The sequence below is a fragment of the Fistularia commersonii genome, chromosome 23, assembly GCF_037954325.1.
Source record: "Fistularia commersonii isolate RoL2024-O1a breed Wild chromosome 23, RoL_Fcom_v1.0, whole genome shotgun sequence".
Lineage (NCBI taxonomy): Eukaryota > Metazoa > Chordata > Actinopteri > Syngnathiformes > Fistulariidae > Fistularia > Fistularia commersonii.
In genome coordinates, this window is record NC_141306.1 from 2,961,679 (window position 1) to 2,989,394 (window position 27,716).

The 27,716-nt window shown below is 41.6% G+C and overlaps 1 protein-coding gene across 2 annotated transcripts in view; it reads left to right on the forward strand.

Annotated features, from left to right (window-relative positions):
* Positions 1-3,478: 3,478 nt before the first annotated feature.
* lmo4la (LIM domain only 4-like a) overlaps positions 3,479-27,716 on the forward strand; it is a 29,059-nt gene continuing 4,821 nt past the window's right edge. The window contains exons 1-2 of one of the 2 annotated variants that reach the window (XM_086170815.1): positions 3,479-3,786; positions 20,464-20,713. In XM_086170815.1, coding sequence (XP_086026941.1) covers positions 20,469-20,713 — 245 coding nt within the window. In that variant the 5' untranslated portion in view covers positions 3,479-3,786; positions 20,464-20,468. The remainder of the gene's footprint in view (positions 3,787-20,463; positions 20,714-27,716) is intronic. The other variant, XM_086170814.1, reaches the window with a different exon arrangement.

The following is a 27,716-nucleotide window of genomic DNA, read 5'->3' on the forward strand; positions in this document are numbered from 1 at the left end:
ATCCGGAAAACCAACATTTCCTGCTTTTCTACACTGAAAGGTCAAGTTGCTTCCATCAAAATGAGATTTTATGTTTTTGGCAAAGCGACGCCCCATGAGTTGTCTAATGTAGCCGAAACATGGGTGGGGAAAAACAAAAAAAAGCTTTTCGAGTTTTCCTGTCATTCGAAAAGAAACTCCTTTTAATGATCCATTCCACGCGTCGGAGTTTCTTTTTTCTATATTTTCAATCCCCTCTTTACTTTTTGTCCACTCTTAACCAGCTGATACACATTTCTTGGATCGTCTTCCCCCAGAGTTCCTTCACGGTTAGACTTTTATCCCGGGGTTATTTTGCGTGGCCCCTTGTTTTTCATAACTCCACGGCTCTCCATTTGGCCCGACTCCTCGCGGGCCCGCTCATATTTCACACGAAAGTCGATGGGATGGCGGTGACCCCCCCCAAAAAAAACCCACCACCCCGTCTCTGGAGGCTTGTTGAGAAAAAAAACGTCTGGATCTCGCTCTGATTAGACAATTACGGCGGCCGTGAGTTTGATGCAACATGCCTTTGGGTTTTAAGGGATCAATATCACAAATCAAATAACGCCGATAGGATATATTAGGCGGCCGGGATAAAAGTAGCTCATCGGACGGATGAAGTAGCTAAGAATCCATGTGTCACTCGCAGTCGTTGTCACTCGGCGTGTGTTTCCACACAAGGCTACGACGCCGTTAGCGGCCGCGGCATCAGTTTGGCATGTGTTAGCATGCTTTCGCGGTTAGCGCAGACCCTTGGCTCGAGCTGACCGTGAACACCAAGCGTTGCCGTGGTGCTATGTTTTTGTTATGACATTGGGATTCACACCCGCACCGGCTGTGTGCGAGCGCGCCGCGGTTAGCTTAGCCTCGGCGTGTTCGCGTGCTACCGTCCTAAGCCAAGCTGTCAGCTGCGCTCAAGAGCGCAACAGCGGCTAGCGGCTCTTAAAGCGGAGCTATACATAAATCATCCGCTCGCTGACTTATTAGCCCTAATAATCTGTTGCCGAAGTGAAAGTCGATGTTTTCACCTTGTATCACGATTCATCGCTCGGCCTCGGATTATAAATCGCGGAGACGGTTTTTCTGCCCCCTTGTGGACGAGCTTTTCGGAGCGTGACGCGAGTCTCCCCCGACAGCAGCTCCGCAGACACAATAAATCCCCCAATTTCATTATTGCTTCCCATTTACTCAATGACTTGGGTCATTATAATGTCTTCGGCTACGCGTACGCTCCGCTTGTTAAAATTATGAAGCAGATAACCTGTGAGACTCCGGATCCCTCGGCAGCACTATCCCAGACTGTTAAAGTCTGCCGTGCTTATCGCGGCGCTCTGCAGGTGTGATGTATGACCGCCGCAGCCTTTTGCCTTAGTTAGACTGCACGAGGCTCATCGGAGGGACTATAAATAACCACATAATTAAAGGTGTTGACAGGAAACTGACATTGGACTGAGGAACCCCGGGTTAAAAAAAGCACCGCCGCACCGCGGTCATAAAACGTGTAGGATTATCAAAAGAGGATTTATAGTAAACCGAATCTCATGGCATCACATTAATATGCCTGACATGTTGGCAAACAGCTCACTATTTATACATACGGGGGGGAATCGTTGGAGTCCGACTCCATATTAAGTCAACTTTAGCTCTTGTTTTGTCTGGGGCCGTTGTCGGCCGCCAAATGCTTCCACGTGATGCACTTTCACTATATCCGTCCACGTGCGGCGTCCTGTTGTCGTGCAGGAATCGGGGAAACCGGCTAGAAACCAGCAAGAGACAAAACAACCTGAAAAAAAAAACAACTAATCGACAATTGATTCAACCTCTGGTTCACACATTATATGGAGACGTGCAGCCGTTCACCCTCTTGTTCACACTTCTGGGGGTGTTTTCGGACGGTGGGAGGAAACTGGGGAACCAGGAGGGAGAACTTCGTCCAGAACACGGAGACTCGTGTGAGACGGAGTCATTTTTGCGCACATAAAAAAAGTACGGAATTATAAAATGAATGCGAAAAGCTAATCAGAGGACCATTTCCTATTTAGTCATGCAGAATTTTAAGAAAAATAAATACAATTATAGTATAAATGTTTTCTGCATTTATTTTTTAATAATTTAAATTTTAATGTATAAATGATCAATTATATAATTGTATATTATAACTTATTACAAATTGTAGAATTATATAATACAATTTATTATAAATAATAAAGTATTATAAAATAAATGCAGAAAGCTAATCAGAGAACCAGTTCATATTTAATCATGCAGAACTTTAAGAAAAACAGACTTAAAAAATAAATGCTTTCTGCATTTCTTTTTCTAACAATTTATCATTCAATGCATAAATGATAAATTATATAATTGTATATTATAACTTATTTTAGATTATAAAATTATATAACAAAATTTAATATGATTATAAAGCATCATAAAATAAATGCAGAAAGCTAATCAGAGAATCATTTCATATCTTCAATTGGACCCTTAACATAATATGAGGGTTAAATTAAACATATGACAACGCATATTGCTTTTGAATGCGACGAGCTAACGCGCAGCAGCTGCTCGGCAGATGTACCTCAAAGTCGGACAAATCCCCCAAAACACGAGCGCTCATCATTGGTCCCGGCCGTCTTCTAATCACGTCCGGCCACCGTTTTGTCCCAAATAATCAGGGAGCATCTAAGGATTTGTCGGTTGAATTAAACAGTCGCCCCGATTTAACCAAAAAAAAAAAAAAAAAAGAGAAAGTTACGAATGTGCGCGGATAAATCGGAAACACGGGTTTTTATAAATGCAAATACGCTTGTATTCCCGTCTTTCCGAGATCAGCGTAAGGCCGTCTTCAGATGTCTCAGCTTGAGCCCAAAGTCCCCGCGGAAGCCTCCAGCCAGAGTTCTGATAAAAACCAGACGCCCGGCTGACATCATCCCATTTCCAGCCCGTCTAACCTGCTTACCAGAGTCAATTAGACCCGATTTAAATACTTTGCTCCTAATTGACAATTCTTTCACATGGCCAGACAGTGCAGTCAACCCCTGCCCCCTCCAAACACACAAAAAAAAGCTCCCGAGATCAACTAAATGAGGCCTGTTAGTGATTCCAGAGCTTCGGGTTTTTGCGGTAACCGTTTCTAATTGTCCTTTTCGTCAGCGTCTCCCCTTAAATTCCATATAAACTCACATTTAAGCACAATCAGGCGTTTCGACGGACACCCGTGCATCAGGATGTACATATTTCTTTTGGGAACGCTATTTCCGCGGCGGTAACGGGAACAGCCGAAGCCACGGGTATGATCATTATGACGATCAGGTTAATGAAGGTGTTTAAAAAAGTAGGCAGAAGGCTCCTCCAGAAAACCTCATCCATTATCCTGACAGGAAAAAAAAACACGCCCCCTTCATCTACGTCACAGGAGGGGAGTTATTAAGACGTTATTACGCGTCGGCTCAGTGTGTGTCGGAGGGTTGAGCAGGAAGGAGCTCGAACAAAAGACCTCAGAGGAGGTCCACGGGTGTCACCGAGCCGCCCGCGGACGTCCACGTCCACGGAGCTCCTGCAGCCGCGGCGGGGACGAGGGTTCGGGGGGGAGGAGGAGGAGGAGGAGGAGGAGGAGGAAGAAAAAGGAGGACGCGGAGGCGTGTGGAAAATATAACCATCGCAGCTGCAAAAAAGAAAAGAAAAGAAAGTTCGCACTTCGCCTGGACTTCAACCGAAAAGAGAGGAGAGCCCAGTCAAGTCCGGACCTTCTCATCGTCCCTCGCCGTGAGTGAGAACAACTTATTACGCGTTATTACATGTCATTACACGTCTATTACATGTCTATTACGCTGTAATAAACCGACGCGCCGACGGCGGGTTCGATCTGCTTACGGACTCTTTCATAACATCTCGCAAAGCTGCGTGCCTTTACAACCGAACCGTAATCGACAAGGTTCATTCATGTTAATAACAGTATTTCATGATTTTATTTGACGACTGGATGTAGCAGTTGTTGTATTTGTATTATTATGGTCATTATCAGTGTACTTGAAGTTTGAAAGTACACCTACTGCTAATAATGACACGTAAAAAGATCTTTATTTCAAATAAAAACCTCCATCGCCTCGAGCTGAGATGAATAATAGAAGTGGTTTCAACTCAGAGCATCCCATAATACATCGTGGAACGACGCGACGACGGCGACAAGTCCAACAAACCGACTGTGAGCGAAATGTTATCAGTCAAAAGTGTTCAAGGTCACCGGGGTTGAGATGTAACTAGAAACTGCTGATATTCGCTCCCTTCCTGACTTATTATTGTTTCCTTCCCCCGCTTACACACACACACACACACACACACACACACACACACACACACACACACACACACTTGGATATCACTTTTCCCTCCTGCACGCCTCTTAGTTTTTTCTCTCTTCCCTCATTAGCTATCGTTTAATTACGGGTTGAAGTCCCGTCTTCTGCAGGAACCCGGGAATTCCTTCTTCGTGGAACCTTCCAGAGAACGTGTTCCACCTGAGTTCCTCACAGATCCGCCTCTCCTGCTCTTCGTGACCCTTTATCGGTCCGACGACAAGCGTGGGAAAGTTCCCGTGTTGCTTTCTCGCATTTTCTGTCACACATTTCTCAGGATGTTATGGACGTTTTTGACAGAATATTCACAAAGTCGTTTATTTATCATCTGTACGTCCTAACAGGGTCGCTAGTTATAGAGACTTAAAATCATTCACCCTCTCATAAATACGTCATATACAAATGTTCACCCTGTCGTTCATGTTGTATAGAGATCCAGGACTGTCTCGGAAAATTAGAATATTGTGATAAAGTTTATCTTCTGTAATGCAATTAAATATTGGGATTCATTACAAATCAACTGAAATATTGCAAGTCTTTTATTATTTTAATATGGCTGATTATGGCTAAGAAAACTCCAAAATCCGATCTCAAAATATTAGAATATCATGAAAAAGTTTTTTTTTTTTCAATTGCTTTACAGAAGATAAAGAACTTTATCACAATATTCTAATTTTCCGAGACATACGACCGTTGGCTCTTACATCGTCATGGAAACGCATGCAACTGTTCACCCTCTCATCCGGACAACATATAGAGATATTCATCCATTCACTCCTTCTTTTACATGTCATATACACACACATATATACAGGACTGTCTCAGAAAATTAGAATATTGTGATAAAGTTCTTTATCCTCTGTAATACAATTAAAAAAACAAAAATTACTTTTTCATTATATTCTAATATTTTGAGATAGGTTTTATTAAAACAATTAAAGGCTTGCAATATTTTAGTTGATTTGTAATGAATCCAGAATGTATGACATTTTTGTTTTTGGAATTGCATTACAGAAGATAAAGAACTTTATCACAGTATTCTCATTTTCTGAGACAGTCCTGTACAACCTTTCACCCTCTCATAAACACATTATATAGATCATAGGTGTCAAACTCTGGCCCGCGGGCCAAATTTGGACCGCTCTGTATTTATATTTGGCCCGCAAAGCCATACCATATGAATACTAGAGGTGGCCGGCCGGTATTTTCTACAGTGCATGTATCGCTTATTCTACAAATCCCCAAATTTTCTGTTGGCTTTTTGGCACGAAAATCCCAACAGGACCCATAAACACCCTCTCCTCTGTGTACGGTAGTCATAGCAACCTTATGCTAATACTGGCACCCTGCTACTTAGGCAGAAAACAGGATTTTGTGTGTAATATTAAGTTATATATTATATAGTATTAAGCTATGCTTGTTCAATAATAAGTTTTTAAGCAAAACTTGTTTGGGCCCATATGAAAAGGTTCATTGTTATATCTGGAGGAAGATTTTTTTTTCAATAAATACCACGTTGGCTCGCGGCTTTGTCCCAGTTTTGAATATCGGCCCACTGTGTTTTTGAGTTTGACACCCAAATATAGAGATACAGTAAACCCTTGTTTTTCACGGGGGTTACGTTCCAAAAAGAACCAGTGATAGGCAAAATCCATGAAGTAGAAACCTGTATTTTTTTTTTACAATTATTATACAATTAAATACTCTATTATACATTGAAAAGAAAGAACAAACCATTTTACAGGCTCAATCATTTGTTTCACAAATAAAAGTACTCTACTTTTGAAACGTTTTTTTCAACAAATAACTTCTGTACTGTACCGTCAAATAATAATTTTAATCATCAATGTGAACAGAAGGCTTCAAATTGCAGAGATTAGCAGCGCCCACCGCGACCTTATTGCTGCTGTGAAATTTATTGCTGCTGTCGTCCTTATGTTTTTGTCCTCCTTCTTTATGGAACGAACGGAAGATTCATTAATTCCGTAATGCCGACCTACAGCCGCATAGCTTTTACCTTCCCTTAGCATGTCCAGAAGTTTAACTTTATCTGCGATAGATAGCAGCTTCCGCTGCCTTTTGGGCCCTTTTGTCGGTCCAGAGCGCTTTGTCAACATTACGGGTTTTAGAGAAACTCGAAATTGCGAGAGAATTTGCACGTGCGTCATGTAAATTCGGCGAGCTGTTTTACGTACGTGTGCATATTAAACCGCAACGTTATTGACGCACAGGTAGAGAAGAAGCGGAGTGACTTTTTAGCCAATCAGAATGCAGAACACAATGCACGATGCGAATCCGTGAAGTAGCGAAACCGTGAAAAGTAAACCGCGTTATAGCGAGGGATCACTGTATTCAGCTATTCACCCTCTTATTGACGTTATAAAGAGACACATACAACCGTTTGCTCTTCAGATGTTGTGTGGAAACATGAAATCACGTACCGTCTCATAAACATGCCATTTTGGTGAATATTCAGCCATTCATCCTCTCATCCACGCTATTTAGCGCTATTCACCCTTTGCGACGATCGGACAGAAATCCGAGTCATAAAAAGCCACAAATGGCGTTCTCGGATTTGAAAGCGCGCCCTGGTGTGTGTGTATCCTGTGCGTGAACTCTGACCCTTTGCGTTAATTAAACGGAGGGACGTTTAAATCAAACGGCGTGGAAACGGGATCCGCCTCCTGCTCGGCGCCGGGTCGAGATTACACAGCCCTCCCTTGACACGTGTACTTATTAATTATGCCTCTTACATCCAGTGTGTGTGTGTGTGTGTGTGTGTGATGGGTATCTACGATTTTAATCAGAGGATTTTAAGCAAAAGGAGGGGGGATTTATTGGGGCAAAGAATCGGTTTCATTTCAAAACATCCCACATCTGTGCGTCGAAATTGGGTTGTAAATCGGGTCCGGAGGCCGGTTTCAATGGCAGCGGAGGGAGGCGGCGCCGGCGGCCTCCAGTTTATCACTCGCGGACAAAATTAGGATCATTATTTATATCACGTGGGGGAGTCTTTGTGAGCAACAGTTTCATTTTAGGGCGCTTATCGGGAGGAACATAATCCGAATTGAATTAATTTTTTTTTTTTTTTCCCAGAAGGCGTCTCGCCGTGCAGAGGCTTGATAGATATCTATATTTACGTATCTACGCCCGAGTTATGATGGTACGGACGCAGAGGTCGTCCGGATGTTCGGGGTTTTTAGAAGCGTTGATCGCAACATGAGGAAAAACACCAAAGCAGTACGAGTGTGTTTGCCTACCCTTTGTTGCACAAGGGTGTGTGACGTTCTGCCGCACCTTCTGTGTTTTCGCTAAATCAAAACAGCTTAACCTCGCTGGTTTCGGAGCAAAGGTTGACACTGAACGCGTCACGTTTCCCGATTAGATGGACCTAGTTTTCTAGAACTAGCAGGGTCTTCTTCCGGTTGGTGGAACTCACAAGCCGTGATTCAGGAGCGCCATTTTTAAAAACTACAGCGGCTGTCTGTCTTCTGTGAGAAATGGTCCGAGATCTCGGAGGGGTTTCCGGGGAGGAACATCAACATTTTGGTCCAAACAAATCTGGAGTTAGCTAACGGTTAGCTCACGGTTAGCTAAACAGGTTCCTCACACAGCAGAGAGGTGGAAGGAGGGGATAAAAAAAACGTGGTCCCTTTACCGCTTGCGGGATTGCAAAATAAAAGGTTTTAAAAGGCTTGTTCCTGGAGCGTAATTCGAGAAAGTGAGCCGTTTCAGTCCGAAAAGCGTCGGGTGTCAACACCTTGACGAGATCCAGTCGTTCGGACCAAATGTTCCGGACGGCCCGGCACTCGGCTGTGTTTTTAAGAAGCGTGAAACCGGATTTATCAGCGCCGCTCGCTCTTCTGCCTCCTTTCGGAGAAGTTGTTGACAAGTCCGGTCGAGCCGACGGCGGCCGGGATCCCAGAAGTTGAACCCGTCCGACGCACCTCTGGATTCGGGTTACACGTTTGCGGGAAAGCGTAGATTCCTGCAGGCCGGCTCAGACACATTTCCTATCGCGGACGCACGTTTTTTGAAGCCCGCCGTTGCCGGACTGAATTCCCGAGACGAATTGGCCCCCGGCCGCCGCCCCCCCGGTTCATTTCAGACCTTCAGGAGGTGTTAACAACATCCTCGGAGCAACCAATCAACCTGATGGAAGACACCACATGACTACTAATCAGTGACAGAAAGAACCGCCTGTAAACAAACCCAAACACGGTCGCTCTCGTCTGCAAAGGCTCGACTTCCCGTTAATCTCAATTCACATTTAACTACATATTTGTTTTTCTAATACGTGCAGTGTTTCTATAAATAAGTCACATTTATGTTTTAACGTTCCCTATGCCTATTAAACCAATGTTCTTATTTCACAATAATAATGTCAATATTCTGTTCTATTCTATAGTAGATGAACGCAGGGAAAGTCTGCAGTCTAGAATCTTAAGGCTTAAGAGATTCAGAAAAATCTAAAATAAAGACAAATAATCTTTAGATTTAGTATTATTTTGGCCCTAGTTTTTGTGGTATATTTGCCTAAATTAATTACAACAACAATTTATGATATGATTATAATTATTTGATAATTATTATACTATATATAATGTAAATAACAGAATAATACAAATCAAAACAATAAAGTATTATTATTATTATTAATAATAATAATATTTTATGATTATCACCAAATGATAATAATGATAACTTATTGTTGTGATTTGTATTATTTTGTAATACTACATTTTATATTTATATAAAACGTCATATAATATTGTTATAATTATATCATAAATTGTTGCTATTTTAATTATGATACTGATATTATAATGATGACGATGATCATGACAATACTAAAATATAATAACTGTACAAGAATAACGATAATGGGAAGTTCCTGCCGTTTGCGTTTCAGCGAGTGGCACCGGCAGTGAGTAAGATCCCGATGTGTAATTTGCGACGCAGCATGAGATCACGACCAATCAGCTTGTCGTGAACATTTTAATCTGTTTGGATTTACAGTTTGAGCCTGGGAAATGGAGAGATAATAAAAAAAAAAAAAAATTAAAAAAAAGAAACCTGCTCGGAAAGTGTTTGGCGGATTGTTGCAGGAGATAGATGCTGCCTGCGTGATGGATCGCCTCTGGATATCCCGAGCGTGGAAGCCAGCTCTTTGTAAATATGATTCATTCTCCCTCACGACTGCACTTATCTCAGCGGGACAAAGTCACTCGCGTCTTCTTCTTTCTAAGTGTCCGGTCGTCATGGTGATCTCCGGTAAATCCACCCAAAACACACCCATGACCTAATACAGGGGACTCAACTCCAAATCCCCTATTAGCACAGACTGATGCGTGCCAATTACACAGATTTAAACGCAACAGAACAAACTGTCTCGGCTAAACCGTTGCTAGATTTGCACTCTTCCTTTACAGTTGTGCTTCTGACATCACTGCATCAATAATGCTACCACTGACCTGAAATCACCCACGTGTGCAGATGATGCATATATGATGTATATATGATGCATAAATGAGCAAGTGAATGGTTGCATGTCTCTATATGATGCACAAATAAGAGGGTGTATGGTTGCATGTCTCAATATGACCTGTGAATGCATTGCTTTATATATCTTGTGAATGAATGAGTAATTGTTGGATGTGCAAATGGCATGTGGATGAGAGAGTGAATGGTTTTATGTCTCTATATGACATTCGAACGAACGGGTGAAAGTCTCTACATGATGTATAAATGACAGGGTGAATGGTTGTATGTTGCTACATGACATGAGAATGAAAGGGGTAATATTTTGCGTGTCTCTATAGGAGTTGAATGGCTGCATGTCTTTATGTGGAATTGGAATGAATGGGTGAATGGATGCATGTGTTTACATGACTTGTGAATGTATTTCTCTATATAACAAGTGGAGTAAGATGAATGAGTTATTGTTGGGTGCCTATATGCAATGTGAATGAGAGAGTGAATGGTTGCATATCTCTATACGATATTTAAATGAATGGGTGAATAGTTGTATGTGTCTACCTGAACTGTGAATATTTGTCTCAATAAGACATGTGAATGACAGAGTGAACGGTTGCATGTCTTTATATAGAATTTGAATGAATGGCTGAATGGTTGCATGTCTTTCCATGACCTGTGAATGTATTTTTCTATAAAACAAGCGACTGAATGAGTGAATGTTATATGTTCCTATATAATCTCAAATGACATGGTGAATGTCAGTGTGTGCTACTGTATATGTTGTGAGAGTGGTTGAATGGTTGTATGTCTCTATATGATATTTGAATGAATGGATGAATGTTGCATGTCAATATTGCATTTGAATGGGTGCGTGAATCTTATGTCTTAATATTGTATTTGAATGAATGGATGAATAATTTCATGTTGCTATATTACATTTAAACGAATGAGGGAATGTCGCATGTCCATAGGAAATTTCAAATGAATGGGTGAACGGTTGTGTGTTTCTATATGACATTTGAATGAATGGGTGAATCTCGTATGTCTCTGCCAGATATTTGAATGAATGGATGAATGATTGTATGTTTGTATATGACATTTGAATGAACGGGTGAATGATTGTATGTTTGTATATGACATTTGAATGAACAGGTGAATGTTGCATTTTGATATTGCATTTGAATGAAGGGGTGAATAATTTCATGTTGCTATGTTACATTTAAACGAATGAGGGAATGTCGCACGTCCATAGGAAATGTCAAATGAATGGGTGAATGGTTGTGTGTTTCTATATGACATTTGAATGAATGGGTGAATCTTGTATGTCTCTGTCTGATATTTGAATGAATGGATGAATGATTGCATGTTGCTATATTACATCTGAATGAATGGGTGAATGTTGCATGTCGATATGACATTTGCATGAATTGGTGAATGAGTCATGTCAATGTGACAGTTGAATGAATGGGTGAATGGTTGTATGCTTCTATCTGGTATTTGAATGAATGGATGAATGATTGAATGTTTGTATATGACATTTGAATGAATGGGTGAATGTTGCATATCGATATTGCATTTGAATGAAAGGGTGAATCTTGTATGTCTCTGTATATTTGAATGAATGGCTGAGTTATTGCATGTTGCTGTGTTACATTTGAATGAAAGAGTGAATGTCGCACGTCGATATGACATTTGAATGAATGGGTGAATGTCACATGTCTCTATATGACATTTGAATGAATGAATGAATGAATGAAAGTCATTCTTTCAAATATCCAAAATTGGAAGCAATTTTCAGGGGCATCACGGTGGTTTGAGGCGAACCCCAATGTTCATCTCCGTCGTGTTCAGTCACAGTAGGTGCGTTTCAAATCAGGAGTTCCCGACGCCCGTGGTACATCCGGGCCTCCTGAGCTTTGATACGGTGAGCGTGTTAGCAGATTCCCTCTGCTTTGATTAAAAGGCACCGCTAGTTTAACTGCGAGAGGACGTCGTCTTTTCACATGGCGTCCCGTTCTTTTATTGGGTTCCTAACAAGCAGCCCCGCTGTTATAGGAAATTATGGAAAATACACACAACCTCACGCCAGCCAGCCAGCGCTCGCTGTTCCTGCGATTATTAAAACGAGGACTTCGTAGCATCAGACGTGTTGTCAGCCAGTAATTCAGCTAAATGGCTTGTTTCTTTTCCCCTGTCTGACATTAAATACATCGATCCAGTCAGGAGGTATCTGTTTACTGTGAGACACGTACCGCCTCCTCGGCCGAAACCTTATGATGAATTTTGAAACCCTCCAAAAGAGGCATTGAGCAATCCTTTTTTTTTTTTTTCCTCATTTGGAGAAAACTTTGCTAATGATGTTTCAGTCATGGAAATGCTCTTCAAACAAAGCGCCAGCCAGCTTATGAAGGATTCAGCGCTTTGCCCAAGGGCACGTCCAACCCGCCGCCATTTATTTTTCACGACGCCCGCGAAGACGGATGCCGAAATGGAATTTCCGCACCGAGGCTATTTCCGAAAATAATAAGCAATAACGGTAAATAATTGCCCGCTCTTTGCTTACTATTTAATAACAACTCATTTTACACGCGGAGAAACAGGTGATGTAAACCGAGCATCATTGTGGCACTTTTATCGAGCCCGAGGCGGTGCAGATGACGCGAGCAAAACATCCGGAGTTTCCTTTCGTACCTATTTGTCATGAGAGGCTATTTAGAAATTATGGAAAAGAGTGTTGCGCGTCGGAGCATAAGCCGCTTGATCCCCGCCAGAAATTGCCCCGATTTCATTTCACTGGGTCCTGTTTTTTTTGTTTTTTTGTTTTTTTGTTTTTTTCCTCATATAACGCCGGCCCCCGGAGCTGCTAATTGATTTCACGGCTGGTGATGTGCTGCCCAGAGGAATCTGGCAGCGAAGACGGGAAATAGATGAGGACAAAAAAAAAAAAAAAAAATGCCCCGAGCCACACGGTCAAATAAGAAGTCTATTGTTGTCGGTATAAATCAAGTTGTACAATAGCGCAGCGCAAGTTTAGCTTTTTTGAAATATTGCTCAATTTGATAATGGCGTTGGAACGGCGATATGAATCATCCGCCCCGTCACTCCGGCATCTGGCGCGCAGTTTTCTCTCAAGTAAACCGATTGTAAATTCGGTGTGTATATATCGATTTATTCATCCGTTTACCCCGCGACTCCGGCGGCGGCGGCGGTTCCGGGATTTTGAAAAATACACAAAGTGGCGTAACTGTCGTGTTGCGGGAAGACGCAGAAGGCGCCGTCTTTGTTATTTTTGGAGATAAGATCAGACCGAGGAGGGATGGTGAAGGTCTGGGTGGAAGGATGCTGGAGAAGGTTGCAGGAGGTCCAGAAGACCAGACAGGAGGTTTATGGACGGAGGGAAGGAGGAAGGTTAGTTGGAGTGGGAGAAGAGGGTGCAGAGGAGCGTTAGGAAAGGAAAAGACAAATATTCATTCATTCATTCATTCATTAATCATCAATGCCGCGACCTCAGGTTGTTATTTTGGCGAGAGGCGGCGTTCAACGGTGAGACATTCATCCATTCACTCTCCCATTCACACGTAAACATTCACCCTCTCATCCAGAAATCATGTAAGGACATGCAATCATTCACCCTTTCATTCAAACTTCCCATAAAGACAGACAGACGTTCACTTTTAATCCACAACATTTTCGCCTTTTAATCCACAAGCGATATCGACCCATTCAGCCTCTCATTCACGCATCATTTAAACATTACATTACATTACATTACGTTGCATTTGGCAGACGCTTTTATCCAAAGCGACTTACAATAGAGGACAGAGGGACTGCAAATACACTTGCAAATACACGATGCACAGGAAAAAGTTGTACAATCATTCACCCTGTCATTCATATATTATATAAAGAAACACGACCATTCACTCTTAATTCACATGCAAAGTAGAAACATCAAAACATTCACCCTCTCATTCATGTGTCCAATAGATTCCGACTGTTTTCGTACCAGGAACCAGTTTTATGCATGAAAATGTTTCCGTGCACCGGTTGAAAGCTTCATTAGCTCGCCGTTTCGATAATGCATAGCGGGCGCGGAGCTTGCGTTACCACCTGTCGGATGATACGCGTAACTTTGCAAGGAATTACCGTATTTTCTTGTAAATACCGCTTTCTTTTTTCCTGGAAGTCTGCAACGCTTCTGCGGTCTCACCGTTTGCTCGTTTTGGACTTTTGTTTCTGGCTGTTTTTTTTTGTTTTTCAAGGGCTCGCTTGTGGTAGCCGATGTGTGAAATGACACAACGGAGTTTAGTGAGGCGAAAGCGGAAACAGTTGAAATAAGATCCGGAAGGTCGAATCAAAACATTTGTACCGTGAAAGATTTTCTTATGAACTGTACTCACCTTTTGCTCCTGCACTTTGTGAGTTTGTTTGTGTATTAATTGCCAAAACCGTTCATATTTGTGATAATGTCTACAATTTACTGCCAATACAAATCCAAATGCACTGTGGATTTTTGTTTTAAAAAACAAATTTCATGATATTCTTATATTTTGAGATAGGATTTTTGAGTTTTCTTAAGATGTTAGCCATAATCAGCAATATTAAAATAATAGAAGGCTTGCAATATTTCAGTTGATATGTAATGAATCCAGAATGTATGGCATTTTTGTTTTCGGAATTAAATTACAGAAGAAAAAGAACTTTATCACAATATTCTAATTTTCGGAGACATACAACCGTTGGCTCTTACATCGTCATAGAAACGCATGCAACTGTTCACCCTCTCATCTGGACAACGTATAGAGATATTCATCCATTCACTCTTTCATTCACATGTCATATACACACACATATATACAGGACTGTCTCAGAAAATTAGAATATTGTGATAAATTTCTTTATCTTCTGTAATGCAATTAAAAAAAAACTTTTTCATGATATTCTAATATATTGAGATAGGATTTTGGAGTTTTCTTAGCCATAATCAGCAATATTAAAATAATAAAAGACTTGCAATATTTCAGTTGATTTGTAATGAATCCAGAATGTATGACATTTTTGTTTTTGGAATTGCATTACAGAAGATAAAGAACTTTATCACAGTATTCTCATTTTCTGAGACAGTCCTGTACAACCTTTCACCCTCTCATAAACACATTATATGGATCATAGGTGTCAAACTCTGGCCCGCGGGCCAAATTTGGACCGCTCTGTATTTATATTCGGCCCGCAAAGCCATACCATATGAATACTAGAGCTGGCCGGCAGGTATTTTCTACAGTGCATGTATCGCTTATTCTACAAATCCCCAAATTTTCTGTTGGCTTTTTGGCACGAAAATCCCAACAGGACCCATAAACGCCCTCTCCTCTGTGTACGGTAGTCATAGCAACCTTATGCTAATACTGGCACCCTGCTACTTAGGCAGAAAACAGGATTTTGTGTGCAATATTAAGTTATATATTGTATAGTATTAAGCTATGCTTGTTCTGAACATGTCATTGGAATTGAGGTTATCCACTGAATCTACTGCATGGTTTTTGGTCGGTGTGAGGAACCCGTAGAATCCGGAGGAACCGCGCGCAGACAAAACACGTCGGTAATAGAACCAACAACCTTCTGGCTGGGATTCAATCCCAAATACGCAGCGCGGCGATGAAGAGCTAGGAGGTTACCGCCCGCGGCGAGGAGGAGGAGACTTTTTCAGCGAGCCCGTGAAGATGTTTCAAAAAAAAAAAACCTCTCCTGGTATGAATTACGGGTCAACCTCGCCGTTCACGACTGGAAATGAACGAGCGGGTCGCCGCCCGCGGGGGCCGTCCTCGCCCCGTGGCGGCGGCGGCGGCCTCGCCGTTCAGATGTAGCCTCGGGGCGCCGGAGCGCGGCGTTCCTCCGACTGATTAGAGCCAGGTGTCCGCCCGGGAAAAATAAGGGGTATTGAGGGCAGCCCGTTCCACTGCAGAGAACCAGCTGCTGCAATCTCAAATAATCTTGTGGGAAGGGTGGTCGTAAAGCCAAACAAGCCCGAGCTGAAATTAGATGCTCCGGAGGACAAATTGTGCTGCTGTTGCTCATTTGGAAAATGAAATCAGGCCCTGCAATTATTTTATGTTGTTGTTGGCGCTAATTGTAAATCATGGAAGCGGCTGAAGAGGCAGTGCTGCTGACTCACTGCTGAGTAACACACACACACACACACACACACACACACAAGCACATTTTCTGTGCCCGTGCTCGGTGTGATTCAAAAGCAATATTATTCCCAGCTGTGCATGATTTTGTCATGGAAAAAGAAAAGGAGAGAAGAGGAAATACAGTGGATGTTGCCTGATGAAGTCGGACCATGTTTCCAACGAGTTGTTTCCATATTTCTGACTTCCTCATTTTTTCTTTTTTTTTCTTTTTTTTTTTTTTTTTTGTGCGTGGACCGGAAAAAAAAAAAAACAAAAAAAAAACGCCAAAGAGGGCAGGAAAAGGTGCACTCTTTTTTTTGTTTTGTTTTGTTTTGTTTTTATATTGGATCACTTTTTAGTTGTGAGTTTATTCTGGCCTTTCAATAAAAATAAATGACGGAATAACATGTGAAATTTAACATCACTAAAAAAGAAAACGGTAATTCATAGAAAAATCTCCCGATGAAAAAACATAACTGGTAAGTTTATTCTGGTGTTTTCAATGTAAATAAATCACAGAATAAATGTGAAATTTAACAAAAAAAATGAAGAAAACAGGAATTCATATAAAAATCTCCCCCTTGAAAACACTTTGGCCAACTCACATTAACCTGTTGAATTTTTAATATTATATGTACGACCAGGCAGCCAAATCAGTTTTATAATTATTTCTAATATTATTTGTAAATAAGAGTCTGCTAGATGGCTGCATCTCAGGGTCTGTAACTTTATGAATAATTCCTTTGTTGGTTCATCTCTTTTCTAATATGAAATTTTTTTTTGTGTTTGTGATTTTCCAAAACCTCCACACAGCGAAAAAAAATACTCATTTCTCGTATATGAAATATTTTTGTTGTATTTTCTACTGCAGTAGATTTCGATATTTTATTAATGCGATTGTGGTTTCCAGCTTAGTCGATCATCTATATTAATTAATAAAATAAAAAATGGATTTATGTAACGTATTAAAGTCACTGGAAAAAAGATGGTTCATGTTTTGTTTTTTTTTTTGCTTTTTTTTTTGATAACATTTCACACTCGCGTTGAACAGCCTAAAGATGTTTTTGCATCCGAATTGGATTCAAGGAGCCGTATTTCTGTCTGGCACTTTTCTGGTTTCTTTCGGGGGTTAAATGTCACCGACTGAGCTTTTTGGTCACGGGTGGAGAACCCGCTTGTGAATATGACGTGAAATAAGGATCATTTGTGACACGAAACAGAGAGGAAAGCATTTTGGTGCCAGCTGGAGGGAGTAACGGTGTGTTTTGTTATGAATGACCTTTAAAAGTGTTTATTTAATTCCTTCAAAGGGCTGCGGTCCTTCTCCTGGCAAACATCGAACCGCCTGACGGCTTCGTTCTGGTTCTGAGTTTGAAGCGCGGACCGTTTAAACACAGACGTCGTTTGAAATGTAAAAGATGGCAGTTTGAATGAAAAAATAAACATTCGAGGTAAATGTGATGAAACCATTTAAACAAACGTTTTTTTTTTTTTTTTCTTGGTTGAATAGTGATGTGTTCAAGACCGAGGGCGGCGCGGCGGTTAGCGAGGGGGTTTTATGCTTGGAGGCTCCATGTTCTCTGCATAAATGCAAAATGCAAAATAACACGTGGCAGCATCGGCTAAAAATAACAAAATAAACATATATAAGCTGTACTCGTCTATAAGCCGCAAGTGTCCACATTGTCACGTGGGATATTTAAACAGAAAAATGTTACAAAGGCACAATTTTTTTAAACTTCTGATTAAATACGTCAAATCCATAAATTAAATTAATTAAAATGAATGAATGAATTAAATGGAATTAATTAATTGAATCAATACATTCATCAATTAGAATTAATTAATTAAGCACACCGCTTTATATAAATCAATTTTTCATTTTATCAATTTAATATAGATGATCAACTAAGCTGGAAACCACAATGCCATTAATAAAATATCAAAATCTACTGCAGTAGAAGATACAACAAAAATATTGATATTTGACAAATATATTTTGCTTTGCGGAGGTTCTGGAAAATCACAAACACAAAACAATTTTTCAAATTAGAAAAGTGGTGAAACAACAAAGGAATTATTCATAAAGCTACAAACCCTGAGATGCAGCCATCTAGCAGACTCTTTTTTACAAATAAAATTAGGAATAAATATAAAACTGCTTTGCCAGCCTGGATGTGCATATAATATAAAAATTCAACAGGTTAGTGTGAGAAGGAGTTGCCAAAATGTTTTTCAAGGGGGAGATTTTTATATGAATTCCTGTTTTCTTCTTTATTTTTGTTAAACTTCACATTTATTCAGTCATTTATTTATATTGAAAACACCAGAATAAACTCACCAGTTAATTAATTAAAATAAATTAATTAATCAATCAATTAATTAAATCCACAAATACGTACCAGAAACCCTTTTTTTCCAAACAGTGACTGTAACACGTCCGATTAAAAAGATGAATAATAAATAAGGAAATAAGGAAACATCCATTCATTTTCTATCCCTGCTTTTTCCTACTCCGGCTAGTCGCTATCTTGGTCTTCCTCCTGCGCGCTAAAACCGTTAAAGTCGTCTTCTTCGGCGTTTGAATTGTGCCGTTTAGTGGCGTTAAGCTCGTAACCCCCCAAAAAAATCCATAAATTAGCCGCAGTGTTCAAAGAGAGCGAGAAGGTGAACGTCTTTTTATTTGCAAAAACACGCAAAAACAGGTTCATTGTGTTGAAAACGAATGAGTGAGTGCGAATGAGAGGGTGAACGGCAATTTGTCGCTATCAGTCCCTGTGACGAACTCTCATCTCCGCGACCTTGAATGCATGAAAGGTCGTATAGATAATAAACGAATGACTTCGTGAATATTCTGTCAAAATCATCCAAAGAAATACAGATACCAATACAGAAAATGCAAGAAAGCAACATTTTCCGACGCTCCTCATCACCCGCTCAATGGTTGCACCGTGTTTTTTACCTCAATATAAGCCACACCGGCTAAAATTACTAAATAAATATATGTGTACATATATAGGTCGCACTTGTGTTTAAGCCGCAGGTGTCCACGTCATAATATGAGATATTTACCCTTTTTTAAATTTTTTTTTTTACTTTAATTAAATACATACCGTTAACATCCACGAATATGCTTTTTTCTTCACAGTTCCTGCAACACGGTTGATGAAAAAGATGAATAATAAATAAGTTAAGATCAACTTTATTGATCCCCCAAAATCCAGCAGCGTATCAGTTATAAGTGTCAATAAATATGAATGTAAATATAAATAGAGAGACAATTAGAAAAAGCAAAAGACGTCCACAAATAAATAGACAGCAGAGAGAACAACAACATTGAGAATAAAAATGAATAAAATGGAGAGAAAAAAAGACAGAAAGGATGAAAAATAGACAGTGACAATAGCAACGACAAGAACAAAATAAACCAAAATAGGGAGTGGGTTGAGACCAATAAGGATAAAAAAGACAGAGTGAGTGCATGACTCATGAATGGGTGAGGTAAGGAAATAAAAATAACACAAATAACAAGGAGAGGTCGCCTTAAAGTTGCCAGCTGCGTTGTATGCATTTCTTTATGTTTTCTGTTTAAACACAGATGTCGTTTGAAATGATATTAAGAATTTCATTGGTCCACGAGGCTAAATGAAGCTCGTCGGTCCCTCAAAAAAATCCATAAATTAGCCGCATTATTGTTTAAGCCACAGCGTGCAAAGCGTGTAAATAAAGTGTCATCTTATAGTCCAGAAATGACGGTATTTATATTTATGATGTGAATGAGAGGGTGAATGCATGACAGCTAGTAGAGTGCAGAGCAAGTATAGATAATAAATGAATGAATGATTGTTAATTTTATTATTTACTAAGGTAATTCCTAAGTACGCTGCTCAAAAAAAATAAAAAGAACACTAAAATATCACATCCTAGATGTGAATGAATGAAATATTCGTATGACATACTTTGCTTTTTACATGGTTGAATGCGCCGACAACAAAATGCCACAAAAATGATCGATTGCAATCGAATGTATTAAACCGTGGAGGTTTTGATTCGTGGAAAGTAGAAAAACTGCACAACAGTTTGATTTAATGTCCTTAATGTCCTGTTAATAGTTAAGACAATTAATATTTCATTATATTTCATTGTATTTCTTATTCTTCCTCCTTTCTACTATTATCTATTACTGTTATGTTTTTTTTACTTGAAACTCTGGCACAAAAATTTCCTTTCGGATAAATAAAGTTGTTTACATCTCATCTCTCATTAAAACAAGTCAAAATGAATCAGCGTTGCTTCCTAAGTGCACAGTTTGATTTCACACAAGTGTGTTGACTTGGAGTTACATTGTGTTGTTTAAGTTTTCCCTTTATTTTTTGGAGCTTTATATTTTCCCGTCCTTTCTTTTTGTCCCTCACCGCTGTTCCTCTGTCCTCTAGTTGCCATGGTAAACAGCAGGGTGGAGGCTCCCACAGTGGCAGTGATGGGGGGCAGCGGCGCCGGGACGGCGGGCAGGTCGTGCGCAGGATGCGGCGGTCGTATCGCCGACCGCTTCCTCCTCTTCTCGATGGAGCAGTACTGGCACACGCGCTGCCTGAAGTGCTCGTGCTGCCACGCTCAGCTGGGCGAGTACAGCAGCACCTGCTACAGCAAAGGAGGCATGATCCTCTGCAAGAACGACTACATCAGGTGAGCCCCGAGCCTCCGGACGCTTTTCTCTCGGTTTGCGCCTCCAAGCTGCGCATTCGGGGTTCCCGCAGTGCCCTTCGTGCACCAACGGGTCACCAAAGAGCGTTTCGCTTCGATTATTACGAGCAGAATTACTGACTTTTTTGTCTGATTCGTGCCAGAGACCTGCTAGCATCTATCAGTGGTGTATCATAATTTCCAGACTATTGAGCACACCTGAATATAAGCCGCACCAGCTAACAATAGCAAAGTAAATGTATGTGTACATATATACACTGCTCAAAAAAATAAAGGGAACACTTAAAAAACACATCCTAGATCTAAATGAATGAAATATTCTTATGAAATACTTTGCTCTTTACACAGTTGAATGTGCTGACAACAAAATCACACAAAAATGATCGATGGAAATCAAATGTATTAACCCATGGAGGTCTGGATTAGGAATCACACTCAAAATTAAAGTGTAAAAACAAACTCCAGGCTGATCCAGCTTTGATGTAATGTCCTTAAAACAAGTCAAAATGAATCTGTGTTGCTTCCTGAGTGGACACTATGATTTCACAGAAGTATGATTGACTTGGAGTTACATTGTGTTGTTCAAGTGTTCCCTTTATTTTTTTGAGCAGTATATATACCGAACTTGTCTATAAACTGCAGGCGTCCATGAGATGCTTGTGCTGATACATAATTATCATAGTTTCCGTACTATGAGGCGCACCTTAATCCTCTCAAAAACTGACAGTGCGCCTTATAATCCAGTGCGCCTTATATATGGATCAATATTGAGCCGCAAGAGGTCCCGTGTCTACAGGAAGCAGCCGCCGACTCCATTTTCTCCCGTAGAAGAAGTAGCATGCGGTGCACGCTGGGATATATGACTGTGCAAAGCTTGCATTTTCATGTCCATTTGTGTGTGTGTGTGTGTGTGTGTGTGCGTGCGTCGCCGAAGTAGCAGCGGTAAAAACAGTAAAACCACTTGTGTGTGTATAAAGACCCCAAAATGGCACCTTTCAAGAGACACAACGCAGAGTTCAAACTCAAGGCGATCAGTCGCGCAGTAGAACACGGGAATAAAGCAGCGGCCAGAGAATTCAACATTAATTAATCAATGGTACGGAAGTGGAGGAAGCAACAAGACGACCCGCGCCAAGTAAAGACGACTAAGCGAGATGGCAAAAGTTAAAGGACAAACTCGAACAGTGGGTTGTTGAACAGAGAGCGGCAAGTTGAGGTGTCTCTACGGTCACTATTCGAATGAAGCGCTAGCTAGCGACATGAACATCAATGAATTTAGAGGCGGCCCTTCTTGGTGCTTTTGTTTTATGACAAGCTTTCAGCCGTGACAAATGGAGTTGGAAAAACATTGTTTGAATGAAGGCGGCGCAAATACCGGTAAGAGCTACCGGTACACGGTACTGTATTGTGAATGCACTAACTTGTTTTGGGAGTGAGCGGAGTCGTCAGAACGTTGGTTTGTATTCTATTCATAAAGTTTGACTGACTTATCTGACTGTTTTGTTGACATTCCCTTTAGCGCAGCTCCATTTAGTGGATGCATAACGCAACCCCAGCCACTACTGTAGCTTCTATTCTATGCGCCTTATAATGCAGTGCACCTTATATATGATTTTTTTTTTCAATAGACCATTCATTGAAGGTGCGCCTTATAATCTGGTGCGCCTTATAGTGCGGAAAATACGGTAAATACATGCCGGTAACATCCACAAATATGTGCTGGAAATGCTTTTTTCCGGACAGAGCCTTGGGGTAGAAGATAAATAATAAATAAGACGTTGTCTTATCCGTTGTCTATCCCTGCTTTGTCTGACTCCAGCCGATCGCTATCTTGGTCTTCCTCCTGCGCATTAAAACCATGAAAGTCGTCTTCTTCAGTGTCGGAATTGAACAACCTCAGGATTTTCACGCTCATTTTATTGGTGTGATACGACAAGGCTAAATGTTTTGGCGCCGTGAAGCTCGGTTGCCCAATAAATCCATTCATCCAGAAGATAAAGAACTTCATCACAATGATCTAATTTTCTGAGACAGTCCAGTAGAAAAACAACTATTCACTCATTCATTCAAACATCATATAAAGATATGTAACTATTCACCCTCTCATTCATATGTCCTATCTAGACGTACAACTATTTACTCAGTTACTTGTTATAAAGGGACACATGGGGACCTACAACAAGCCTACAAGTCACTGATCTAGAGATATGCAACCATTCATAATTCAGGGACTCCAATGACCCTCCTGCATGTGTTTTGGACTTTCGGGAGGAACCGAAGAACCTGAAGGAACCCCACGAGACTCCACACAGGAAGGCCTCCTGTCAGAATCCAACCAGGGAAGGGGAAGCGCTAACCGCTGCCCCCCCTTATAAATATGTTTGTCTATAATTTGAGGTCGCCACGGGCTCCGTCGGGCTCAAACGCCTCGACTACGTGATTGTAGTTTGTTGTCTTTGGTAGGAAACGAGCCGAAGACCCAACCGAGCACTCGAACTCCATCCATCTACGGGCTCGCGAAAATCAGCCGAAACGAGAACGAGACTTTTTCATTGGAAAAAAGGAGCTCAATGACTTAATGTACGGTTGTTTTTTTAAACTCTCAGCGGTAATACGGCGCTGATTCGAAACGGGAGGGGGCGGCGGACGTGATCAGACGTCCTTACGTCTGCGTCGCCCGATCACAACCGACTGCATTGAACGGGAAAAATATGCGGCTACTCAGAAAGGAGAAGGTCACGATCCAAAGTCGGTGGAATACGAACCCACTTCCCAAGTGTGTGTGTGTGTGTGTGTGTGTGTGTGTGTGGAAGCTTGTCCTGCGCTCTGTAGACAGTTTGTTCGCGTCTTTGACGTGGGTCGGTGTAACACAGACGGGGATTTTGCGGCTGCCTACATTTCCGGGGGCAAACAGCGGGCTGGATGTGGAGAGCCGCAGCCCGAGGCCTGCTAAGGAGGAACTTAGACACAGGAGACTTTGTGCACGGCGCCAATAACAACACGCCGACTTTCGGGACCCCTCTCTCTCTCGGAATAAATAAAGCTTTTACTGTAAACTCAAATTACGGAGAACATACACTGCACACTCGAGTTGTGTATTATAGAAGTTATACATTTAGTCCGCTGGAAAAAACGGGTCGGCAAAAAGCGCACGATTGTTTAGACGCAAATAAACACACCCGGGTTACAATGTGACGTCGGAGATGTCCGTCGTAAGATGGCTCCCGACGTGCACGTTGGTGTAATTCAGTGACGTGCAGTCAGGGGAGGCGGGTGAGGCCGTGCCTCACTTGCTAATCTTGGAAAGAACAAAATGGAAAATGGAAAAAAAGGATTAAATGGTTATATTTATCAGTGATTTGCACTGTAAAGGTATTTTTCATTTAACTTGACCTTTTTTTTTTTATTCATTTTTTTATTTTCACATTTAGAGAAGAGAACGTACAGTGAGGCTGCGGACTGACGAGCCTCAACGTAGATAGCGCAATTAGCTAACTGACTGCTAGCGTGCGCTGCACTAAAACTGTTTTGCTGTCTTTTTGTACGTCACTTTTAAAATCTTTTAACACTTTTGCTAGATTTTTGTCAACAACTTTATGTGTGTTACTAGTTTCTTGTGCTAAGCGATCATAAAACAGCTACAAAGAGCCACTAGGTGAGGCAGGCAGTGCTCCTGCCTCATGGTAGGCCAGCCGTGAACCTTCACTAGCCTAATTTGTGTGGAAACGCGAGCCTGCAAAGGGTGTTCTGCAAGAAAGTCAGGGGGTCATGGCCGCCGGCGTCCCCTGGACGTGCAAGCAGAGATGTTCACACCAATCTTTCTACCCTTTCCTTTCCAATCTTCTCCCCCACGATTCCTTGTTTCCGCCCGTCTGGCCTTCGCTCCCCCCGCCTCCCGCCACTTCGTCTTCCTGAATCGGAGCCATAAAGCTCCGGGACGCGTTCGCACCTCCTCACGTCAGGCTGAAAACATTAAAAAAAAAAAAAAAAACAAAGCATCATCTCGCGGGCTCTCTTGTTTACGAGCACATTAAAAATATATTCGCAGCTCGTTTATGATGTTAGTGGAAACAGACGCTTTTTTTTGGGGGGGGGGGGGGGGGCGGGGGGTTTCTTTTTACTTCTTGTGTTTTCGGGATAATAGGGGAAGGTTCGTCAGCCTCCACCAGATGGGCTTCTATATAATTATTACATAGATATATACCTGTATTTATTAGTTTATATTTTCCAACGTTACATTTTTCCTAAAGTCAGCCAGTTCACCGAGGACGGGTGGGGGCCGATCGACGAAATTACTTTCAGATTTTTCCTCCTCCTCCTTTTCTTTTTTTTTTTTTATTCAAAGTTCCATTCAAATGAGTTGACAAATTCCATATGCCTCTCAGTACAGCAGATATTTGACTTTTTTTTTTTTTATGGATTTGTGAAAGATCCAAAGGCGGTAGGTACACTGATAAACATTCGGTATTTTGCATATGCGATAAATGGATTTTGATAAAAGTAAAGACTTTCCGCAAAGCCTAAAATCCCCCTCGTTGTTTAAATTTACGATACTCGTACCGTCACACCGTCTCCCTGAGGAAATGTATCGATCACAGGAATGCAAAAATAGTGAAAAGTCTCGAACCGCATGCCGCTGTGTCGTCCCCTGAGGTCACCTGACCTGTGAGGGAAGGTCATGTGACTCCCCGGTCACTTTTTCCAGCGCTCCTTTTCGTCCTCGCGGTTATGAATACGGCGATATATAGTGTTACATAATGCTGGGCCACCCGAGCGTCCGGTTTCCACTAACTATCGCTTTTGTCGCGCGGCCCGTGAATTATAAATGTAACTATTAATCTCGGATTAATAATTCGGCGCAATTCGAAACCGAATCAGTGATTCGCTCCCATTCGTCTTTGTTGACGTCTCCGTCCTCGAGAAACTCGAGTATTAATTAAAGTTATTCTTCATCCCTGTCGCACACGTCCGGATAAATGGAAGGCGGAGCTCGGTAGCCTCAAAAACTACACTTCCCTTCTTTGTTTGACAGCAGCAGACTGACGGAGGAAGTGCTGTTGTGGCATGCAGCTGCTGACGGAGGCACACACACACACACACACACACACACACACACACACACACAAATATCTCCACCATGTCTGAGCAGGTCCAATGAAAATTTCATGACAGCATATTAGAATATGCCCCGCAGCGCAAACCGACTCATCAACTTCCCGTAATTGTTTACAAGGAAACTTTTGCGGGAAAATTAAGAGCAACATACACACATGGACGTTTTTTTTTTTTGTTTTTTGTTTTTTTTGCAGAGATGTGTTTAAAAATTTTTTTTTTTCTAAAAATATTTATTTTGCCACACGATCAGAGAGTGGGGGACGATCACATTCTACACATTCTGCTGATTTGGAAGAAATTGAGTGCTACATGGCACAACTGAAGGGCAACGCTGGTAATCTGTGCACGTCTGTGTGACTCGGATGGTCCGAGGTAAAATATCGTGTTCTGTTCGCCCTTTTCCGCTAATATTACACACAGGGAATCAATCCTTCGCCGCTTTGCGCAGCCCGACAACTTCCCGCGTCGGGTCGGGCTGCTGTCGTACAGCAAACAAGAGCTATTGATTTCCTGTATCCTTTTACCGATGTTGTAATGTTTAGGCCGGGAGAAAAGAAATAATAAAAAAAAGACGCTAATTGTTCTGGAGAGGACAAACTCCAACAGATTTTGGTGAAGGAGTGTGTTCTTCTGTTAATAAGTCAAACAAAGCCGGGCCAGGTGTTGGATTTCATTTCCCATCAACGCTGTCGAAGCAGCTTTTTGTGCATCAGCCGTTACTCATTAACTGAGTTTGGGGGCTGAATCAACAATTACGGTAATGAACGCGCGGCGGGCCATATGTGTCATTTCTGTCGTACGCCCGCAGCGTGATGCGGCGTTCGTTGATTCTCAGCGCTGCGCACGCAGAATACTGACGGCTCCGCAACATATAGAAGACTTAAACGTCCTCATCGAGCATAACACCGGCTGCTCTTGCACTTTTTTTTTATTATCAAAAAAAACAAACCATTGAGATCCGGATGTCTTTCGCAAGCCGCTAAAGTCCCAAGGACACTTGAGGAAGTTTTTGCAGTTCCTTTTCAGGAACTTCCTGAAGAGGGAGCAGGAACTGTGGACCTCCTAGAACCTTGGTAGCTCCAACTCCACTACCAAATAATGTTTGTGGACCGCAAAGTGCCGTTTATTGTGAATAAATGGACAGAGATTGATAAATGGAGCGAGGAGGAGGTCCAAGCTCAGAGGGCTTTTGCATTTACATTTTGGCTAAAACAAATTAGCTAACGGCTAATGGGGCTCTTCAGTGCAGGGAGTCCACGGTTAGCATTCCAGGAAAGCTCTGAGTTTTCCGTGTTATTTTCTTCTTCAGTGGTTTATTTTTGAGCGTGGCGCTACAAGTGCACGTTGGAGACTCCCTGTGGGCCCTTCCTGCCTGAGGGAATGCAAAGCTAACAGTTAACAGAGGGCTTTTGCATTTACATTTTGGCTAAAACAAGTTAGCTGACGGCTAATGGGGATCTTCAGTGCAGGGAGTCCACGGTTAGCATTCCAGGAAAGCTCCGTGTTTTCCGTGTTGTTTTCTTCTTCAGTGGTTTATTTTTGAGCGTGCACGTTGTAAACTCCCCGTGGGCCCTTCCTGCCTGAGGGAATGCAAAGCTAACAGTTTTCCTCCTGGAGGAGGCTAGTTCCTGGAACGAAATACGAGCTGATAGAGCTTAAAACTTTTCTATCCTGTACAGGAAATAGAGACATATTTTGTGTCTGGGAGGCTTCCTCCCTTCTCATTGTTAGAGAAACCTAAATATTCATGAAATGTACCAACTCGGCATTCTGGTCAGACGGATCTACCTCCCCGGGGAAGCTCTTGGTCAGAACGAAAAGATGCTGTAAATGTTGTACAACCAATCCATGACGGTGAATCAAAGGAGAA